Source organism: Spea bombifrons, chromosome 1, assembly GCF_027358695.1.
Source record: "Spea bombifrons isolate aSpeBom1 chromosome 1, aSpeBom1.2.pri, whole genome shotgun sequence".
Taxonomy (NCBI): domain Eukaryota; kingdom Metazoa; phylum Chordata; class Amphibia; order Anura; family Pelobatidae; genus Spea; species Spea bombifrons.
In genome coordinates, this window is record NC_071087.1 from 104,435,289 (window position 1) to 104,458,298 (window position 23,010).

Genomic DNA, 23,010 nt, shown 5'->3' on the forward strand with positions numbered 1-23,010 from the left:
AGGTAAGGAGTACAAAGACCAGTGTGTCTTGCCTACAGTCAAGCATGGTCTGGGCCTGCATGAGTGCTGCCGGCACTGGGGAGCTACAGTTCATTGAGGGAACCACGAATGCCAACATGTTCTGTGACATACTAAAGCAAAGCATGATCCCCTCCCTTCGGAAACTGGGCCGCAGGGCAGTATTCCAACATAAGACGACCGCTGCCTTATTAAAGAAGCTGAGGGTAAAGTTAATGGACTGGTCAACCGTGTCTTCAGACCTAAACCCTATTGAGCATCTGTGGGGCATCCTCAAATGGAAAGTGGGGAAGCGCAAGGTCTCTAACATCCACCAGCTCCGTGATGTCGTTATGGAGGAGTGGAAGAGAACTCCAGTAGCAACCTGTGAAGCTCTGGTTGTCACGGTCAGGACTACTTGCCAAGCCGTGACTGTGTGGAGGGCGTGGGCACGAAGGGGTTAATAGCACCAGGCCTCTGGATTTACTAACTTGACCCCTTAACAAGGCATCAGTTATACCAAATTAACCCCCAAATCCTGCCTGTATCCCCCCAGGTAGTCTGCCACCACTCACGATTTTGATACCGGATTCGTGAGAAATCCGAATTAGAACCTTTATCTCTATATATATATCAACCCACCCCGGGCAAACAAGATATATATATATCCTGTAAAACTTAATAACAATACGGTAACGTGTTATCCTCTCTTAGGGTTTGTGGATATCGATACTAGAGCCCAAAGACAGACTTGGATTATGAATATTTTAATAACAAAAAGACAAAGATTACACAGTGCCAGAATTACAAAAAACAAGACATACAAAATAAAAGTAAAACAGCAAACAGTTCTTAAAAGCAATAGGACTTAAACACAGGACCCTCACTCACGAGTTTCTCCAATAAGTAGGCCTGTGGGAACTCCTTAAGTCCAGATGGTTTCTTACGATGTTGTTCCGATCAGAGTATATCATGGAGTTCTGCTTTGAGGTCACTGCATTGTCCCTAAATCAGACTTTTGCAAGCAAACGCCCCTCTGACCACATGACTGATTATATGACACCATCCCCAAGAATCGGGTCCCATCTTTGATGTGCCAATAAGTTATGGTGGGGTAAAGGTGATGGAAACCCCTCCACTTAAGATAGGAATGGAATTCCTATAACTAAGGATCCTTATCAGTTAGGCCATGAATCACCACAGGGGTCCTTTGGGAAGATGACACCTCTAGCCAGAACAGATCCAGAGGGCATTCACAAAGAAACACATTAAATCAACCTCAGATTAACTCATTGAGTGCTGAAACAAAGAAACTAACCACCTCTGCTGGGTTACCCTTCCATGCATCCACTACATTATATGAGTTAATCATGACACTGGTGATTGCTAACAGCAATCACACTCCTATCATGTCAGCCAGTACATGCTGGAATCTGAGTATGCCTGGGAATGATAGGATTGTGATTGCTATTAACAATTATATATATATATATATATATATATATATATATATATATATATATATATATATATATATATATATATATATATATATATATATATATATATATATATAAATATTGTTATTTAAATTGTGTCCAATTTTGGTGTGTTACTTTAAGTGTGTTTTTTTTTTTTTTTAAAGGTGGGTCATAGGTTTCAGCCAAGTAAATGCTGAATCTTCCGTTTCGGTCCAGAATTTTCATTTTGGTGCATCCCTACTATATACTAAGCCAGACACTGAAGCATTTGGTCTATCTAGTCTGCTTGTTCTTCCTGAGGTAAAATTTATATACGCTAGAAAACGGCATCTCAGAGGGGATATGATAACATTATATAAATATATGCAGGGCCAGTATAACGCTCTTCAGTGACCTGTTCATTAACAGAAATATACAAAGAACAAGAGGTCACCCTCTGAGACTGGAAGAGCAGACATTTCATAGACGACAAAGGAAGGGATTCTTTACAGTAAGGACAATAAAGGTATGGAATTCACTGCCAAGGGAGGTGGTGTTATCAAATAGATTAGATGCCTTCAACAAGGGGTCTGGATATTTATTTTTGAAAGGCATGATATACAGGGCTATAACTAGAGTAACATTAATATTTTAGAGCTTCTTGATCCAAGGAGAAATCAGATTACCTCTTTTCCCCCTGAAGAATAGGAAGGTTGGGTAGAAGGGTTGAACTTGATGGACTTATGTCTTTTTTCAACCTTATGAACTATGTTTTTTCAATGCTGATGTTAACTTATGTAAAACACTAAATGGATGTTAACTAGTATAACACATAAAATGGAAGATATTTTTGATTACATATTTTATTGTTAAATCACAGTTTATGGTTTGAAATTATTGCTCTATTAAAAGTAGCCATTTTTGGTGATCACAGTCTAAATTTTACAAACTCAAACCTGGTTAGAATGGCTCATCAAATCAAGTGCCCTACCATTGCTGTTCCAGAGAAAAATTTTGTTAACCCCATGTTCGTAGATTCCCCTAAATTACAGGTATGGGGATTCCCACAAATTCAAAGTTGTTCCCATAAAGGTAACATGATAATAAAAATGTAATACGATATCATTGCAATATTTTATTCTTCAGATTTCTGGAGGGCTAACAATGGGTGTTTTCCTACTTTTGATGTCATGTGAGAAACCCAACTGAAAATGGACAGAGACAAAACGACTAAGGCTTTTTTCTCCAAAGGTGTGTAATCTGATATTTTCATACAATACAAACATAAATTTATAAATTATAAAAACAATTTCAATGTACAACTTAATCTCTTTAGATAACAGTACCAACCCCCTATAAAATCCTAATATTCAAGTGACATTACTCAAATACCAAATATACTCCTAAGTAGTGACTATGTTCTGCATATACAACCATCTAATAATTTTCTCTTAACTTTACATATCAAGATCTGCTTTGTATAGCTTAAAATTCTAGGTACAGTCAATTAGTATTTAGATTTATTTGCATGACAAAAGCAGTTTTAACCACTTACAACATTTTAAGGCAAACCAATGAATGTGCATTTACACAAGTTAGTGATTGTTAAGTAACGATAAGAAAACCATGCAACAGAAAAGGCAAATCTTACCATTCTGGTACCATTTAATGCACAGGAAGCATTTGGGCTGAAAAAAGTACACATTTAAAGTAATACTTTTTCTAGATGCCTAGTGTGTTTTTTCAAACTGCAAGCAGATTATTTTATGATGACAAATGTAGTCAAAATACATTGCTACTCATGACCTAGTCATCTCAAGGTGTAAAGTGTGGTGCTATGTTCCTCTAAGTAGTGATTTCTTTATTGTCCTCAAGCAGCTGCGAGATGTCTGGATCATGGAAGGGTTAGATCAGGAAAATCCACTGATTGATTGAAGAATGCCATAAACAAGTGATTGTCATATAGACTTCATCTGTACTTATTACATACATAAAACAGTAATCATACATACACAAAACAGGCCTGATTCCTGCATTTGGAACTAGGGATGCTAGATGTTATGTGACCAAATGTAGACTGGGAGTAGAACAAAGATGATTATTAACAAGAGTTTGAATACTAATATTCACCTAGCAATGTAAACTAAATACTAACAAGTCATTTAAAGTACTTAAATTAAGTAAAAATCAACTTTAAAAAAAATATCTTCGATCCTGGCATAATTGTTTAACTCTTCTGAGCTGATTAACTTTCAGAATATAAGACACAGCTGTACTCCATGTGCAAACCCAACGGCGTAAATCACATTTGAGACTTTTTTCCTTTGCATAATTATTCAGCAAGTATTTGATAAGGCTTTAGAATTTGGAAGAAACATTGTTATGAGTCCTATGGCTACAATAATCATTTTGAATCAAAAGGATTAAGAAGCGTCTTCGTGTTATACTGCTCCGTGCTGAATATGCCTTCTACTTAGTACTTCATCTGGTCCCAAAAACTGTCTCCTCTTCCATAAGGCATCAATCATCCACGTGACTGCAGTAATCCAAATTTTGCAAAAAGAATTATTAAGAGTCTATAGCCGTATTATTTAAGGGTTGGATCCTCATTGTCTTCTCCATCATCAAGTAACTGCCCCTTCAATGCATTTTTTATGTTATCCACTAAAATGAGGAAAAGAAAAAGCACAATTCTGCATCAACACAAGACTGCAAGTAAAATTTAAATCACTGCTTGGTACATCTGATCAATGAGATATATGCCTAATGTATATTCATTTTATTAATCTTTGATCCTTAAAAGATCTGGATTTATGATACATTGGAAGTCCACCACCCATCCTGATCTTCCATGAGTGGATATGTAGGAGTTCATCGGTGAGATAGAGAATTTAGCCTTGACCCCTAGCTGTGTAGACTATCAAGTGGGTGTGCCTTGCACAATGCTTGATTTCGGATCTCTGTAAACGTCAGGTTTTAGACTATGGAGGAGAATGCAGATTCCATAGAATGAATGGGGAATGTATCTTCTCCTGCTAATTTCTCCTAGTATAACATACATTTACGGATACTATGTCACTCATCCAATTGTGATTCTTTTAAGTAAAAAACAATATTGTGATACTAGTCAGTCAAAATATATAATTTTCAAGGTAGAATGCATAGAAATGTTTCATAAGAGACAGAAAATATTGCATATTTGTGATATAATCAAGTGATTTTCACTTACATAATAATCTCAGGGAAAACTGTGTTGGGGGGGTATATTGGTTCACACAAGGAGAGACATAAACAACAACCAAAAAACCTTTCTCCTGCATTTAACCTCAAACAAGTGTAGGTTAGGTCATGATATGAAAAGACAGGAAGATAAGGTAGAAGAATAAGCAAGTTTCCCCATTTTGTTTATAGCTGTAAACAAAGGTAATTTTAAAGCAATCCTTAAAGAAGGTGTCATATTTGTATTGTCAGTGGGGTACCTTCAGTCATCTATGGTACTCAAAAGCACTCGACTGGTATAAAAAGAAAGCAGCTGTCTAGAATCTACAGGCGTCTGCTTAAAGAGAACAAAGAAGCGCACACTGCACATGCTAGGTACCAAAGGCAGTGGCACACAGAACCACTGCAGACAGAAGAGGCCCTCGTGGTTCTGTTTCAGTACCCTCTAGAATACGAGACTGAGTAACTTCCATAACTCACATAGGAGAAAATCAAGCTTGTGGTACCAAAGGAAAATGTCCAAGAGGGGGTGCTCAAGTATAACACAAATGAAAACAAAAGACAAATAGAAAATAAAAAGTTAAAACAAAATAACTAAAACCTTATTAATGGCTGCTAAACCCAGGAACAGTCACTTCAATGAGGTCAGATCATAAAACAGGCCTAGTGCATGGCAATATCATCATTTACGCCAAGACAAGAAACTATATTTTATTAGCCGCAGCATTCACTTCCTTACTGGTGCAATGACCTAGTAGGATGGCACACAAAGTGGTTCCACGCTTACCTTTTAGATTCTGATCATTATCGATCAGTTGAGCTTGCTTCTCAGCCTCTGGTTCAGCTTCGTTCCCTTCATCCCCGTTATAATCATTCTGTCCTTCTTGTGCTTTATTTTGTTCCCCTTGATTCTCTTCTGTAACACCTGAGAAAAAAATAATGTTTTCTTGGGACAGTTTTAACACGATAACACATTTAGTAATGTATCAGAAAGCAAAATAATGAATCTTGGCTGACATTCTTATAAGAACCATGTCAGATATTCAAGGCTGGAAATATATTTGTGTATATTACATGCCACCAAAAACGAACAAACTCCCAATAGTGGTAGAGGTACGTGCACTGTACATAAATAAACACCAAAACCTATTGCAAGGAGAGCACGTAAGGAAAAAAGGTATATACAAAGTAAATCTTTATTAAATACTATGATTTAAATACATATAAAAAAATATATAATATAAAAGGATGGTACATATGAACAAGGGCACAGGACTACAGGAACTAGGATGGAAATACGTATGTATATGAAGGCACAAATAGGAAACACAAGCGATAAAGTGAAAAGAAACAAATAAAATAACATACTGCAATGGTACATCTGTGCTCAAAAGTAACTAACCAAACCTAGAAACAAGGCTGAAAACAGCAAAAAAGCCTGGTGATGAATGGTGCCAAGTCCAAACGTACGTTTCGTTACAATGAGCTTTGTCAGGGGGCGTGGCTAACAGCGCAGCTGGTATACCTATTTATATATCTGAGCAGCCAATGAAAATGACACATGTCAAATCGACACATGCCTCCTCAAATCACACATACTTTCAGCCTTTCTTCTAGGTTTGGTTTTATATTATATATTTTTTTATATGTATTTAAATCATAGTGTTTAATAAAGATTTACTTTGTATATACCTTTTTTCCTTACGTGCTCTCCTTGCAATAGGTTTTGGTGTTTATATTACATGAACACAAAACGGAGTCAGAGCCATTTTGTTTTCCTTAATCATATAAAAGGATTTTTTTGTCCTTGTTATCTCTATATTGAGAACAAAGAAGCTTTTATGAATATAGCTGTTTCAGCAAGTATTTCCTAATTAGTGTATATTCTATGGAAAAATGAGTAGAAGCTACTTATCTCTAAGAATGCAAATTTAATGGGGGATACATTGCAAGACCACCAAAACTGAATTATGATTGGAGGATTACAATCAATAGGTGGAGAATATGGTAATAAGCCCCGTCTTTAAAAGCTTATGTTTTAAACAATTTGGGACCCCCAATTTGAACCCCAGACAATTGAATTTTGAACATCACAAAATCTTGGCACCATATTTTACTCTCATATAACATATATATATAACTTTAAGAAAGTTACTTTTTTCCACTTAATTGTTCCACTGAACCTGGATTGATATCTACAGAGACCAGTTGGGCCACAGCAACAAGTGGTGGTAAATATAATGATTTTATTATCCTGCATGACAGGGGAGTCAGAAGCACCAGTAGGTGGGGCCGGGGGGGGGGGATAGGAGGATCCAGGTCCCCTGCAGCTGCGTGGGATCTGGATCTTAGTCGTCTCATAGTCAGACCTATTTGAGGTCTGATTATAAGACGACCCCGATTATAAGACGTCTTATGATCGCGCAAATACGGTATAATGTTTGGCACGATCTGTATCAGAGATAAAATATAGGGTATCTCTTTATATTAATATTGTGGATGTGGTCTTACAATAATTAACCCCTTAATGTACGGGCTTTGTCATTAAGCGGTTAATAGATTCAACATTTTGTGTATTTGTTTTGCCTATTTTAGCTCATTAATATCCTTAACGACCAGAAGACGACTCATAAAGTCGTGACCAGCTTGCCCAGTATTTTTATCAGATTTTACTTGCATGAACCTAGAGACTGTGGAAGGGCATACGGAGGGTCCGTACAAGATTGAAACATACATATGGATTATGTATAGAGTGCCTTTAAGGAAAGTTTGAGAAGTGGTCTCCAATAGCAACAGAATGGTCTAATATGCATTCTATATGGGGATATGATCACTTTTCAAATGTTGAGCTTGGATATTTACCACAACCAAAAGAGCATTTGACATAAGACTTCATGCCCATTCAACCATGTCCTTCTCAAAGGAAACATCAAATTGAAAAAGGAAGAATAAGAAAAACATTTTTTTACAGCTGTGCTGCATCTGTTGCTAAACAAATTGTACAAAAAAAAAGTCTTCCTGAAAGGAATTAATTGTGCTGTTAGATCCTTTTGCCCTGTCTGTTGAACCTGTCACACACCTCTTTTTCAAACAATGATGAGTAATTTAAATTATGAGGTAAGATAGGCAGTCATTTGCATTACACAGGGAGCTCATTGCCCTGGGGTGTGGACAGAGTTTATCAAGTGCAATAAAGTATCATTTATAGAAATGCTACGTGACAGAATTCAAGCTTTTACAATAAAACGTAGTCTGTCAAAAAGCAGTTATAGTGTGAGTAAACCGAATAAAGCGATGAATACATTGTTATAAAAAAGGGGGGTTTCAAATCTTATACACGCACCTTATACACATGAACTACGGCACCTGTGAATCATTAATTTGATTTACAAACGTGTTATAAATTTGTTTGCAGTTCTGCTACTGCCAGGGCCGGCCCAAGACAAAATGCCGCCTGGGGCGAAGTTTAAAATGCCGCCCCCCCATTATCTACCCTACCCCCCTCCTTGTACTTACCTTTCAGAAGTCCTGTGGCAAGTCTCCTGGCTCTGTCTCTGTGCCGGCTTGTAATGCTTAGCGCCGGAAATAACGTCATCTCCCGGCGCTGAGCATTACAAGCCGACGCCGAGACCGAGCTAGAGGGCTCGCAGGAGAGAGAGAGGGGCGCCGAGCAGGTACTGACAACTTGGTACTGACAACTCTCTCTCTCTCTCTCTCTCTCTTCCGCTTTAAAAAAAAAAAAAAAAAAGGGCTTGGGGCAGCAAAGTGCCGCCCCTTCAAAAGTGCCGCCTGGAGCAGTTGCCCCACTCGGCTCCACTGTCGGGCCGGCCCTGGCTACTGCCTATACTTTTCTATGTTCTATGCAAACAGTGCACCATTGTGTTTAGGCAACAAAGGTCCATTTAACAATCCAGGTTAAAACCTCTGTGTCCAACAATTTTCACCCGTGCACCTCCATTTTGTTAACGGTATATGTTAGTATAATGATTACTTTTGTCTTAACATTGCAACATGTAAGCCATAACACCACTATACAGACCTTTGTCTTCAATCTGATCTTCTAAATTTAGCAGGTGTTCCCTTTCTACCTCCTCATTTTCAGCTTCCTTGTTCACGTCTTTGTTCGCTTGTTTTGCTTCCTGATCCTCGTTTTCCTGCACGTTATTCTCCGCTTTTAGGTCCTCATTAGCCATTTCTTTTGACTGTGGTGCATTTTCCACCTTTTTCTCTTCTTCTAGCTTTGGCGGTATAGGCTCTGGAGCAGATTTCTTTTCAGTCTGATCAACATTTTCTTGAACTTCATTTGTCTCTTCTGTAAAACAAAGTTTTGAACTTGAATGCCCAAGCATAAAATTGTCACATCATGGGCACCATTTGATATATACACAAATAAATAAAAAAAAAAAAAAAAAACTTTGAATGGCAGCCCCTAGCAGAAAGACTAAGGCAGGACAAATGAAGAAAATGTCCGTAACCTAACCTTTCCGGAGAAGGGGGAGGTCACAGTACAGAATAGGCAGAGGAAGTTTTTGCCTGCCGCTGACATGGCTCTCCTAAAAAATATTTATTGATTTTTATAGAGCCATCATGTTCTACAGCTCTGTACTGCTCACTGTAGTGCGGCACCGGGTATCTGGAATTACAGACACTCAAAAAAGCTTCAGATTAGAGGTCTTAATGTCTTGCACACGATAAGGAGTTCATTTTTTCTATCTCTCTCTCTGACTCTCAATTACTCACACACTCCACTACCGTTCTAAATTTTGGTGTACAGAGGCTCTTTTTCAGTAACCATCACTGTTCCAATAGCAAGTTGTGTTTGCTAAATGAAGCTTAAGTTTAAAAGGCTAATTGCTTGTTAGAAAACTCTTTTGCAATGATGTTAGCATGGCTACCAATGTCCCATGAATGTTCCATGAAAACAGCTAAGTGACCCTAAACTTTTGAAAAGTAGTGTTTACTACTTTTAATTCTATTTTTTTTCTATTGTGAACAAGATAAAAACTAAATTTATAAGAGATCATCAAGTAATTTATTAGATGTCATGATTTAAAATAACTTGCCTTCTTTTTTTGGAAATTCTGCTTTTGGGGGGCTTTCTGATGGTTTGGAGATGTCATGAATTCTGTTGTCTTCAAGCTGTTTAGGTTCTTTAACGCTATTGTCTTTTTGTTCTGTGACTTGTTTTGAGATTGTTGGCTAGACGAAAACATAATAAAATAAAACTATGAGAACAATCCACTAAAAAGGTCATACAACAACATGTACCTGTGTGTTCATATACAAACTCTTAATACATCTGCGCATTACATATCAACAAACTCCCAACATGCACTAGGCTACACAGCCTAGAAACAAATGTCTAACAGCTGTATTGTACGTTTCACAGGTAAAAGGTTGGGCAGTAATTCTAAAACAGGAGAATTGCCTCTCACATAATAAAATTGGCTTTCATAATGGGCCATTATATGCCACATACATCTATCGCTGTAATGGGAAAATTGCGCTTTGTCCAACAACCAAGTTCATTATCATTACGTAGTTTTTCTTCTCTGGAAGCAAACATTAAACACTTGTTCTGTGTGTCTTTTTTATTTGGAATCATTACAAATAACTTAATTGCATATCTACCATATCCTAAAATAGATATATTTTATCTACGTTAGTGAATAAGACCCAAGACAATTTTTTTTCCATTACAGTCTATGGGTACTCTATTGCCTGAGACAGACTTATCTTTGGCATTGAATCTTGACCAGTAAATACCCTAAAATTGTCTGTGTATTAAATTCTAGCTGTTATTTTGTTATTATTTCTTTATATGAGCTAGTTGTGCGGTGGTACGAGCGTTCAGTGTATTTGGTTAGAAAAAAACTTTATTTGAAAACAGCATAAACATTACTCATACAGTTCAAACAAATTCAATAGCTTTTATTTTAATGATAATAATTACAGAATGATGAATAGCGGTACTCTGAGCACTTCTGTTAAGCAGACATATCAATTCTAGACACAAATGGGTGCAGTTGAAGACATTGGAGACAGAATGCATTTAAATTATATTGAAACAGAATAAAGGGTTGCCTTAGGAATAGGACCTGGCTCCATGCCCAGAGCTCAAATGAGGAGTGAGTTGCTCATGATATCAGCTCCACACAAAACTAAATGTGAAGCCTACTCAACAACATCTGGTTATTAATTCAGAGGCTTCCAGAGCCCAGGTTTCTTAAAACAGGAAAGAGGACGGAATCCTGAAATCTAAACTTTGGCCTGACTGTCTATCTTCTCCTTCTTGAGCCTCAATGGTTGACTAGATGGCTGCATAATTATAGCGCAATCTACTCCCTTTGCTAGGACAATGCCACCTGTCCATTACCTAGTTATTGCCTTGTACATAGACCACCGATTAGCTGCAATGCTTCAACATGCAAGACAGGGGATGGGTAACTTTTAGTACAGAGACAGCTATGTTGAGATATATATCTATCTATATATATATATATATATATATATATATATATATATATATATATATACACACACACACACACACACATACATACATACATACATACATACATACACACATATGCTTCCAATTTGGTTTTGAAATTTTTTGCAGCAAAAGACTTACTTACATTATGTGATATGTAGCTTTTACCCTGTCATAAACTATGCTCACATTCCCTTTCTGTGTTCTTACACTTATCCTCCTTATGGGTATGATAAATGTGTCTTTGCCCAGAATCCATCCACAATTTGATTTCCTAACATCTTATATCATTATCCTTCCAACCTCTCGTAATGCAACAGTCCTTACTTCCTTTAGTTGCCATTATCCTTCCATCATCCTTTAATTTAGGCACACTGATACCACATCCCACATTAAAACACATTTGGCTCTGTTCACTAAAGGTCAAGTGAATGTTAGCTGTCAGTCTGGGCAAGTTTGCAGTAGAAAACAAACTGGACAAAAATACCAATCCGCATTTGCGCATAACCCACTCCATGCTCAATTTAACTGCAGAACAGTTGGGCAGAGTGGAAACAACACAAGTAAAAATGAATTTATAAAACTTTAAATAAAAAATACCCACTGCCTCCTGCCCCAATGGATGTGTCAAGAAAAGGTAAATGAACACTTTGGAATTACCTGGTTTTACTGGTTCTTAAAATGTGATCTGCTCTACATCACAAGTATAGACAAACAAACACAATCTGCATAAGCTAATAACACAAAAACAATGATAGTCATGTCTTTATTGAACACACTCATTAAACATTCACAGTACTGGTGGAAAAAAAGCAAGTGGACCCTTTACTTTAATTTCTTATTGAACCTCGTTTGACAGAAATAACCTCAAGCAAGCAGTAGCTGCGGTAAAACCTGCACAACATTCAGGACGGATTTTAGATTACTCTTTCTTACAGAACTGTTTAAGCTCAGCCACATTCCTAGGATGTCTGGGGTGAACTGCTCCCTTGTAGTTATTCCACAGCATCTCTAATGGGCTCTGACTGGGTTATTCCAAAAGGCAGATTTTCTGCTGTAGTAGATTTACTTTGATGTTTAGGATCATTGTCCTGCTGCGTCACCCAACTTCTACTGAGCTTCAGATCCTGTGTGATACCTTACAATTCATTGTCCCTTCAATGATGGCATGCTGTCCATGCCCAGAGGCAGCAAAGCAGCCTCAAATCATGATGCTCCCTCTACTGTTGGGAAGATGTTTCCATGTTGGTATGTTCTTTTTACACCATGCATAGTGCTGTAGTTTCATCAGTCGACAAAACATTTTCCCAGTAGCGCTGTGAGGCATCAAAGGTGCTCTTTGAACAGGCACGGAGTCCACAGCAGGACACCACATAGGAAGCTGTTGCTCTTGCAATGCTGTTGGCCTGAAGTTTGCCAGTGTTTTGCATATGGTAAACTCATCAATAGACATGTTAATCAGCCTTTAGCTGTTACTCTATGGTTCTTTTTTACCCCATCGAGCAAACATTTATAAACAATTTATCTAACTGTGGAATGATGAATATATAAACTCTTAACTTACTTTGTAACCCTTTCCAAATGAATGCACTCAACAATTCTTGATTTATTTTTTTGTGAAGTAAGGTTCACATTAGCAGCTGCTTCGTGAGAATAGCAAAATCAAAATGCTTGATTGCAACTTAGGTGAAGATCATTTTTTAAGACAAATGTATACTTAAATGCTGGTAATTCCAAAGTGTTCACTTAATTTTTATTGCCATTCTACATGAATAATAAAAAAACAATGGAGAGACATGATGGCCAAAATGCCTTCCCCCGTCCCATCCTGTTCCCAGCCCTCGCCTAATCTCTTTACTATTCAGGTTTTTTATTCGATAGGCTATTTTTTTTTGAAGGCCAAAGAATGCTATTTAAAAATGTCAGCTGGATGGCATTAAAACTGTAAGTTTAAATCATCTTCATCCTCATGTTTTTCTTACAGGTTGCACCTTTTGTATGCCAAGAATCTGGACGGTGATTTAGAAAGAACATCATACAGTTAGTACAAAAAAGCATCTAAACAGTAGCAAGACTGACCTTTTGCTCCTTCCCTGTTGCCCTCCTCAGCCTCTCTTCACACTGCTCAATCTGCTCCTTTATTTTATTGGTGCATTGAGCCCTATGAATAAAAATGAATACAAATTCAGAATAATCTGAAATTTAAATGAAATGGAAGTGTTGAAAAAAATACACACAAATATATAAAGATATTTTAAGGCATTTGCACATAATGTCGAGTAAGTTCTGAGTGCTTGAGCTTTGTCAAATTTTGGGATGTTTACATTTAATGCTAGGCACAACCATTAAATAAAGGTACGTCCAAGCTTTAACTCTAAAGTTAGAGACTGATTATATAGGATATGATGACTGTAATTGTGTGTGGTTTATGTTTCTTTAGCTTACTTTCATACAAACAGTAATACCGTTTGTTGATCAGTTTCAGAGATATGACAGGTTATCTCTCAAAATACGCACCCTAATGAAGCTTTACGTAAGGACTGAAGAACATGAAGGAGGTTTTCAAGAAGTGTTGTAGTAGAACCAAATTGTAAATTATTAGGCTAGAATTTTAACATATAAAGCACTAAAACAAAAAGTGATTTTGGCAACAATGCAATCCTAATTTCTACAATCAGGCATTGTATGTACCTTCCCTTAATGTAACATAAAGCCTACTAATGCATATTTATAACTTACAGCTCAAAGATGGACTTCTTGGCCTGACTCTCCTTTAATTCAGCAAACTCTTTCTGAAGGTTCTTAATTTGCCCTGAAAGAAAAAAAAAAGCGAGGAGTTGAACAGTAAGAGTGGTTGTCTGTAGACATTACTGTAAATGCTAGATCATAATTACGGATTTGCACCACAACTAAGTTTAATTTATAAATATATGCCCTTAAAGCTGTGATTTGGAGCATTATAGCAAGGCGTGCACTAAATCATAGTTGGTATCTGGATACCTTTGAAGCTGTAATGTAATACAGTAAAGTGGTTTCCAAAGAAGCTCAAACCTTTCCACGCCATCCAGATGGCCAAATTACACAACTGGAAAGATATCCATTTACTGGTTTAACATGAATGTTCTTTGTCCATTAGCTCATGTAGCTTTCTTGTAACCAAACAAATGTATCTACTTCCAAATACTGGTATCCTGTTTCAATTTGTTATACGATGAATGGGCTTCCAGTACTAATTCTCAAGCTTTAAAATGTACAGCTGTTCCTTAAAATGGCCAGTCTGCCAGAAAAGTTTTTATACCAGCATAGCCTGTACACAAAGAGCTCTGTGTGGTTGCAGGAGCTACCTCTACACCATCAAGGAGTTATCCTCGATCCATCATCATTCCGGTCTTTCCAGCGAAGTTACAAACTCGAAACAGTGATGTCTTGTGTCCCATGCCCTTCTGACATTTTTCCTATTTTCAAGGAATCCTTTCTGCTTCAGCACTGAAGGGCTTAATTTGGAAGCAGCCATCTGGTCAGTTATATGATGAAACACTAATTCCCTTCATGTTGTTTTCCCTCGTGAACAGCTTTGCCCATTGAGGTTTTGCCCGGCAGTCAAACAGGGGAGGGCAGTACAAGCATGTCAGAGAGAAGGGCTGAACGGAGTCGGGTGATATATTAAGACATTCCCCCCCAAAAATACATTGATGGCACTGTATTGTTTATACACTTACTACTAGAGGCAGGCCCTGACTGGGCATCAGTCACACCAGGCAAATACGCAGTAGGCTGCTGTCCACAGCTTTTGATACTCACATGATCGAAATGCTGCAATGTGGGGTCGTTGGCTGGATATGCCTGGCCGCCAACTATGTGAGCATAAAAATGTAGAGCATGGCCTGTCCAACATTCAGCCACACTTAAATCATTAGGCTACCATCGGCTTTCATACATCAGGGTCGCCTAGTTATCCCCAGTTTAGCCCTGACAAGAGGTGTAGGTCACACAACAATTATTCCACTCCATTTACCTTGCAGATTCTGTATAAGTTTATCATTCACTGTGATGTTGTTTAATAACGCTTCCTGTGTAAATAAAGGAGTGAAAAAAATATATAACATTAATTATGCCCTTCCATGCATCTCCATTACAGGTATTCAAGTAAATTATATAACAATAGCAAGCTAAAATTGGTTAAAGTGAATAAAGGATATTACAGGCTCCACTGATTGCTATGTTGATAATCAAACTTTGGACCAGAATAAATCTTTATAAGTAAAACATAATTTTTTTTCAAGAAAACCTGGCAGAGGAGCAGTGATGCCCTCTGTTGTATGAATATTCGATATGAGCAAATGTACATGCTAAATGCTCTCTTACCATCAGTCTCCATTACGTACTGAGAAACCATAGTACATGGAGCGCTGGTTCAATTTCTCAGGGGTCCAACCAGCTGATGTCATAATATGACTTTTAGCGGGCCCTTTGCATTCCATCAGAGTAAGCAAGTCACCAGACTATTATTTGAGGCTAGTAAGACGGACACACTACATCATGCAATCTTTTAGACTACGAAATACATATCAACATATCTGCCATGCCAACTAGAAACCACTTCCTTTCACCCAAGGTTTTGTAGGACAAGGGGGTAAAATCATCATCAATCTGGCACCCTCAGCTTTCCTGTTGGCACTTTGAAGCGGGTGGCATTAGGCGTAACGTGACCTGCTGGGTGCCTCACAGAACTCTCTTCACTGTGCCCCCCGCAGGAAAGCATAGGGTGCCAGATTTATAATGACAGAAGATAAGAAGTGGCGCAACAGGTCTCCAAGAGATGAGAGGGGGAGTAGTGTATGTGAGTGCGTGTATATACTATAGTGTCAGTATATATGTGTGTAAATGTATAGTGCCAGATTACATAAGTACAGTGGTAGCCAGTGCGTTGGTGTTTGTTGTTGGCTAGTGTGCGTATGTGTATAAGAGTGTAGTGTTAGCGTGTATGATATTGTGTATGTTACAGTATGGCATTGGCATTTGCATGTATATTAGTGTATGGTGTTAGCATGAGTGTACATGAGCGTATGATGTTACAGGAACATGCCCCAATCTATAATGGATAAAGCAGTCATCTACAAACAGAGCAGATAAAAGCACTAGTGTTTTTATTCATTCATTCATTGGTGTGTTTGTAAATATAAGAGGAAAGGTCTTGCTAGCCATTTGGTTTATTTTCAGTGTGACTTAGCTTCAGATCTTATCTATTAGCTTTTCGATTAAAAAGTGGTGGAAAGCAACACAGAGCAGAAAAATGTATAAATTCGTCATTATTCTTATTTTAAAAATAAACACTTTAGTATTGCATTTTTTTGTTTTGAAAAGCGACACATGTTCTAACAGCTTCCCCGGAATGTTCTAAAAAGACCCAAATGTTTAAAACAGAAAAAATAGGGAGAGGAGTGAGGTCTCACTATTTTTTGCAATATTAAAATTGCTTATTTATATCTTTGAATATGGTCAATAAAATTCTCTTACACATAAGAAACTGGTCATTTAAATTAGGATTTATGTTAACCACAAACAAAACCAGTGACCTTCCCCTTTTTGATGGGCTGCGATGGCCATCTCTCATATACACAAAGCCATGCATGGCAAAAGTGTAAGAACGTAGGGTGCAGCAACACGTACATTATTTTAGTGGATGTTAACCTTTAAGTGCCAGAGCCAATTTTAATCCTCAATCCAGCCCTGAATCAAAAGGTGAGGAGACTTATAAAATGTCAGATTTAACTATGCATTATACTGCAGCAAACACCCACTTTGCATGCAGTAGAAGCTCAGTGGGGTTGGAACATCATTAAGTATAGTTAGAAGATAAGATTGGGGCTTACTTACCTTCTCACTCTTACACATTGAGTTTACACTCTGCATCTGTGAGCTGTGTAAAGACTGTATTGTGTCAATTTGTTCTTTCTGCTTCTCCAGTTTCTCTTGAAATTCATTCTTTTTCATTTCGACTGCCCCTCTTTCTGCAGCTGCACGACGCATTCTACCCTCCAGCTCTAACACGCGGCTCTAGAAAAAAGAACAAAATATTGTCCATGAAATATTGTTCCCCAAATGCAGTCTGACTGAATAAAGCCGAGTATACCAATGGTTTGAGTTGTGCTAAGTGGAATGTGTCTAAGTCAAACCAGAACAGCACAGGGTTAAATGCCAGGGTCTGGCTTGGACCCAACTTGCCTTAATGTCACTCTTGCCTTAATTAATAATCATTATTTGGCAAAGAAGGATAATTTCCCAAGAAGTATTACATTTTAAAAGTTTGAGACTAATAACTTTCCAAAACAATTTTTTTTTTGTGTAAACGCTAAAGTGACAAGCCTAGTTTTGCATAATAAAGCTAAAGTCACTTTCCCTAATTTCATAAAAACTAAAAATAATAATACGTTTTGTTTAATACATAGCATCATACAATACTAATGACCTAAAGCAAATAATAATCAAACTGAAAAGCTACAGTAAATAAAGAATGATGAAAACCCTACAGTAAGCAAGCCAAAAAAGTAACTAAAACATAACAAAGGCTTGTCACCCTTGAAGACACAACACAGAACCGGCCATTCCAGTAAGCAAGTTTTCCAGACAACTGTCTCAGGGTAATCACGGACTGCAGACTGCCTTATAACATTAAACCCTTCCATTAGTATGGCAAGTGTAACATGTGTTTAAGAAAGCTCTCTCCTGTATTGATGCGTTCCAATATTAAGCCTGGCCTCAGTCACATTTCGATTCATAATCAACCTCAATCTTAATGCTATTTCCTGAAAGCTCTGACCTTTGTTGAACACTACATTTGTACCAAAAATGGATATATTTCCAACAAAGGTGCCACCAACTACACTAACTAGAGAAATTATATTAAAAAACATTTCGTAAAAGACAAATTGCATCTGAGCACTAAAGAGCTGTCCTTAGGACTCCCCCCCCCACACTGCACAACACACCGCTGCAACCATAAAAGATTAGTAGGAGCCTTACCTGTAATTCCACGCATCGAGAGCTAGTGATCCAGTAGTTTATGCCCAAAACAAACACACACGCCAGAAGGACGGCAATAAGAAGTGGTGGGGACTTCATTCCTCTGCGCCCACTCCCCAATCCCATAATACGAGGAACAACCTGGTAAACCTGTGGGCAAAACAAGAGCGACAGGTTACACAGAGTCAGGTCGATAAAAAAAATGTACACATCAAAAAAGCATGAAAATATAACCATGTCAAACATAACCGTGCTCCATGCCTGGATCTCAAGGGTTAAACAAGCATTGAATGCTTGTATGCATGAAGTCGTTGGGTGAAAAATAAAACTGATGGGATGCTATAATATAGCCGTCACGATCTGTTAACATGCCTCTTTTGCTCCAGGATCTTATTCACCTGAATGAAACTTCTATTGTTTGAGCTGGAAAAAAAGATTGGCCCAGACAGCTGGTGTAGAGTTCACAAGAAGGTAAAGGATAATATAACAGGAGGTGTTCATGGGATATTAAAACAAAGATTAAGGGAAAACAACCAGAAATAAACTACATTGTTCTTTTATTGATAAAGTACCAACCCATTCTGTACAAATGTACATTTACATTAGAAACCAAGGAGTGTAGATCCCACATCAGCTTCCACCTAAACTGGAGAATACCTTCAAGGTGACGGTTAATCTGTGGTTATAATGGCTACTCTCACTGGAATTCTAGATGTTTAAATCTGTATTTTTTTTAAAAAATATTTTTTAAAAATATATTTTTGTTTAAGAGGAAATACTCAAAACACGAGCTATTTTCAATACGAAAACAAAGATTCAGGTTAATTCACAGCCTGGTATATTTTGGTGCCATTGGTATAATGCACTTGTCGAAAGTTGAGGAACATTTATCACACCATTTTTTTTATTCCTTACGGAAGGTAAGATGTGTAAAGGGAGTGGGTACAACAACTTTTCAGGTGAGTTTATGGATTTTTTTAAAAACACATAGTATTCCTGTCGTATTGTATTGCAGAGCGGAAAAAAAACATGAATAAAAAAAGAAAAGGAAACCTACGTTAAGAAAAGCAGAAAGAGGTTTTGGGTTGTCTTGGTGAATAAAGGACTAAGACCTTTTGGAAACAGGTAAAGCAAAAAAGCAAAGCAGCAGGTGTACAGGAAATAGTCTTATGCAAATAACCAGGTCTGAGTTTGAATGATATGCTTCGCTGACTTATTTATCCAAGTCCTTCCAAAGGTTGTAATCACGAGCATTAACTGTGTACAGGAATGCACAATGCAAATGCGTAATATGTTTTTCATTATTTCCAAGAATTTTATTAATGGGTGGAGCTGACTTAATTTAACACATTACCCACACAAACAATTTCCATAGTATGTCACTGTAAACATACTACATATATGTTACACAGCACATTATACAATAAAAACCATATTAATTACAGAACCGTGCTAGAACAATCTGGAATCGATAATACAATGTGTTTAAAAATAGATTTTAAAAAGATTGCTGTTGCGTGTCTTATAGTAAATATTGGATCTCCTTAAAACTTTTAGTAGCAGAAAGAAGAAAATGTTTCCTTTGCCCATCCCTTTTGCATGGCAAACAACCTTTAGTTATTATACTACTAAAGGTGCTCCAGGAACCAGGAACAATACGGACTGTGAAATTATCATTGCCTACAAAGAAAGCTATAAAATTGTCAACAACTAGTAACAGGGGAACCAGGTGGCTCATTTAACTATATTTGTGTGTATATATTATGGATTACATACAGCCAGAAGTACATTTTCCATATGTTACACTGCTTAAGAGGGAAATAATCTGGTATTTTTTCATAAGAAATAAGGCACTTGAACCAAAAGTTATTCAGTTGAACAGGATCAAGTATTATCTTCATCTGCTGTTCTACCAGGGGCATAACTAGAAACCACAGGGCCCTAGTGCAAAAATTGCCTCACCCCCCCCCCTAATTTATACTCAATAACACGCTCCATATCACCCCGCTTACACGTTCCTGATCTCACACACACACACAATTACACATGTATGCTCACATCCATACACACAATTACACATGCATGCTCACATATATACCGTATTTGCTCGATTATAAGACGACCCTGATTATAAGACGACCCCCCAAAATCTAAATATTAATTTAGGAAAAAAACAAAAAGCCTGAATATAAGACTACCCTATAGGAAAAAAAGTTTTACTAGTAAATATTAATTCATGTAAACAATATTTTCATATTTAATAAAAGCTATGATTGAGAAAAATATATTTTTATTTCCTTTTATTTGCCAACCTGCCCCCCCAGTTATGCACATCTGCCCCCAGAAATCCCTTATACCCCCTATTTGCCACTCTGCCCCATGATGTGCCTTTTAACCCTCTATATGTCACTCTGCCTCCAGAAATGTCTTATACCCTCCTATATGCCACTCTGCCCCATGATATGCCTTTTAATCCCCTATATGCCAGAGTGGCATATAGGGGATTAAAAGGCATATCATGGGGCAGAGTGGCATATAGGGGGTTAAAAGGCATTTCTGGAGGTATATATATATATATATATATATATATATATATATATATATATATATATAACTGCTAACAGCAATCACACTCCTATCAAGCCAAGGCAGCCAGTACATGCTGGAACCTGAGGATGATAGGAGTGTGAGTACAGCCTCCCTATGCCATGCTACCACCACCACCCCCCTTACACATCCATACTAACACACACTCATTCACAAACATTTAAATACTCATTCATTCCATTAATCACACATACTTCACACATTAATCACAAAAACCCACCCCCACCCCCTTACCTGAACTGCAGATCTCTCACCCGAAGACCAGGGCCGGACTGGGACTGAGAAGCAGCCCTGGAAAAATTTGGAGACCAGCCCCATATAGTTTATCTCACGGTGAAGCTCTTATACCCACACGCACCCCTTATACACACCCGAGTCACACTATGTGCCATTCTTTTTATCTCATTATTTGTATTAAAATGCCAGAAAGCAAAAGTGTTAAAAGGCCCTAATAAATGAAATACATTACACATAATGGGATCAAAACATTTACTACTGCGAACATTTTTAGATGAAAGAGTTCCATTTTATTCAGTTGAACAAAACACTGATCACATTATTCTTCACCATATTCTGGTAAGAAACTTTTATTTCTTTATTAATTCATGTAGACTATTTTTTTCCATATTTAATAAAAGCTATGATTGAGACATGTTTGGTTTTTATTTCCTTTCATTTGACAACCTACCCCCGAGTTATGCACCTCTGCCCCCAGGCTTGCCACTCTGCCCCCTGATATGCCTTCTAACCCCCTATATGCCACTCTGCCTCCAGAAATGCCTTATACCCCCTATATGCCACTCTGTCCCATGATACGCCTTTTAACCCCCTATATGCCACTCTGCCATATAGGGGGTTAAAAGGCATATCATGGGACAGAGTGGCATATAGTGGGTATAAGGCATTCATGGAGGCAGAGTGGCATGAAGGGGGTTAAAAGGCATATCATGCTTTATACCCTCCTATATTCCACTCTGCCCAATAATATGCCTTTTAATCCCCTATATGCCACTCTGCCTCCAGAAATGCCTTTTACTCCCTATGTCACTCTGCCTCCAGAAATGCCTTATACCCCCCATATGCCACTCTGCCTCCCTGATATGCCTCAACCCTCCTATATGCCCCTCTGCCCCGTGATATGCCTTTTAACCTCCTTTTTGCCACTCCACCTCCAGATATGCCTTTTGACCCCCTATATGTCACTCTGCATCCAGAAATGCCTTATACCCTATATGCCACTCTGTCCCATGATATGCCTTCTAACCTCCTATATGCCACTCTGCCATATAGGGGGTTAAAAAGGCATATCATGGGACAGAGTGGCATATAGGGGGGTATAAGGCATTTCTGGAGGCAGAGTGGCATAAAGGGGGTTAAAAGGCATATCATGGGGCACTCTGCCTACAGAAAAGCCTTATGCCCCCTATATGCCACTCTGCCTCCCCAATATGCTTTATGCCCTCCTATATGCCCCTCTGCCCCATGACATCCCTTTTAACTCCCTTTATGCCACTCTGCCTCCAGATGTGCCGTTGACCCCCTATATGTCACTCTGCATCCAGAAATGCCTTATACCCCAATATGCCACTCTGGCATATAGGGGGTTAAAAGGCATATCATGGGACAGAGTGGCATATAGGAGGGTATAAGGCATTTCTGGAGGCAGAGTGGCATAAAGGGGGTGAAAAGGCATATCATGGGGCACTCTGCCTCCAGAAAAGCCTTATACCCCCCTATATGCCACTCTGCCTCCCTGATATGCCTCAACCCTCCTATATGCCACTCTGTCCCATGATATGCCTTCTAACCCCCTATATGCCACTCTGCCATATAGGAGGTTAAAAGGCATATCATGGGACATTTTTGTTTACTTTATATGGCAAGCCGATCCAGCTTGCCATATTAAATAAAAAATAATATATGCCACTCTGTCCCATGATATGCCTTCTAACCCCCTATATGCCACTCTGCCATATAGGGGGTTAAAAGGCATATCATGGGACAGAGTGGCATATAGGGGGTATAAGGCATTTCTGGAGGCAGAGTGGCATGAAGGGGGTTAAAAGGCATATCATGGGGCACTCTGCCTCCAGAAAAGCCTTATGCCCACTATATGCCACTCTGCCTCCCCGATATGCTTTATACCCTCCTATATGCTCCTCTGCCCCATGATATACCTTTTAACCCCCTTTATGCCACTCTGCCTCCAGA

The 23,010-nt window shown here is 38.2% G+C and overlaps 1 protein-coding gene across 2 annotated transcripts in view; it reads right to left on the reverse strand.

Moving 5' to 3' along the window:
• Window positions 1-2,579: 2,579 nt before the first annotated feature.
• GOLM1 (golgi membrane protein 1) overlaps window positions 2,580-23,010 on the reverse strand; it is a 28,702-nt gene continuing 8,271 nt past the window's right edge. Inside the window, exons 2-10 of one of the 2 annotated variants that reach the window (XM_053467302.1) lie at window positions 18,193-18,342; window positions 17,047-17,226; window positions 15,185-15,239; window positions 13,909-13,981; window positions 13,249-13,330; window positions 9,740-9,875; window positions 8,716-8,988; window positions 5,464-5,601; window positions 2,580-4,121 (exon numbers count right to left, since the gene is read on the reverse strand). In XM_053467302.1, coding sequence (XP_053323277.1) covers window positions 4,045-4,121; window positions 5,464-5,601; window positions 8,716-8,988; window positions 9,740-9,875; window positions 13,249-13,330; window positions 13,909-13,981; window positions 15,185-15,239; window positions 17,047-17,226; window positions 18,193-18,318 — 1,140 coding nt within the window. In that variant the 5' untranslated portion in view covers window positions 18,319-18,342 and the 3' untranslated portion in view covers window positions 2,580-4,044. The remainder of the gene's footprint in view (window positions 4,122-5,463; window positions 5,602-8,715; window positions 8,989-9,739; window positions 9,876-13,248; window positions 13,331-13,908; window positions 13,982-15,184; window positions 15,240-17,046; window positions 17,227-18,192; window positions 18,343-23,010) is intronic. The other variant, XM_053467310.1, reaches the window with a different exon arrangement.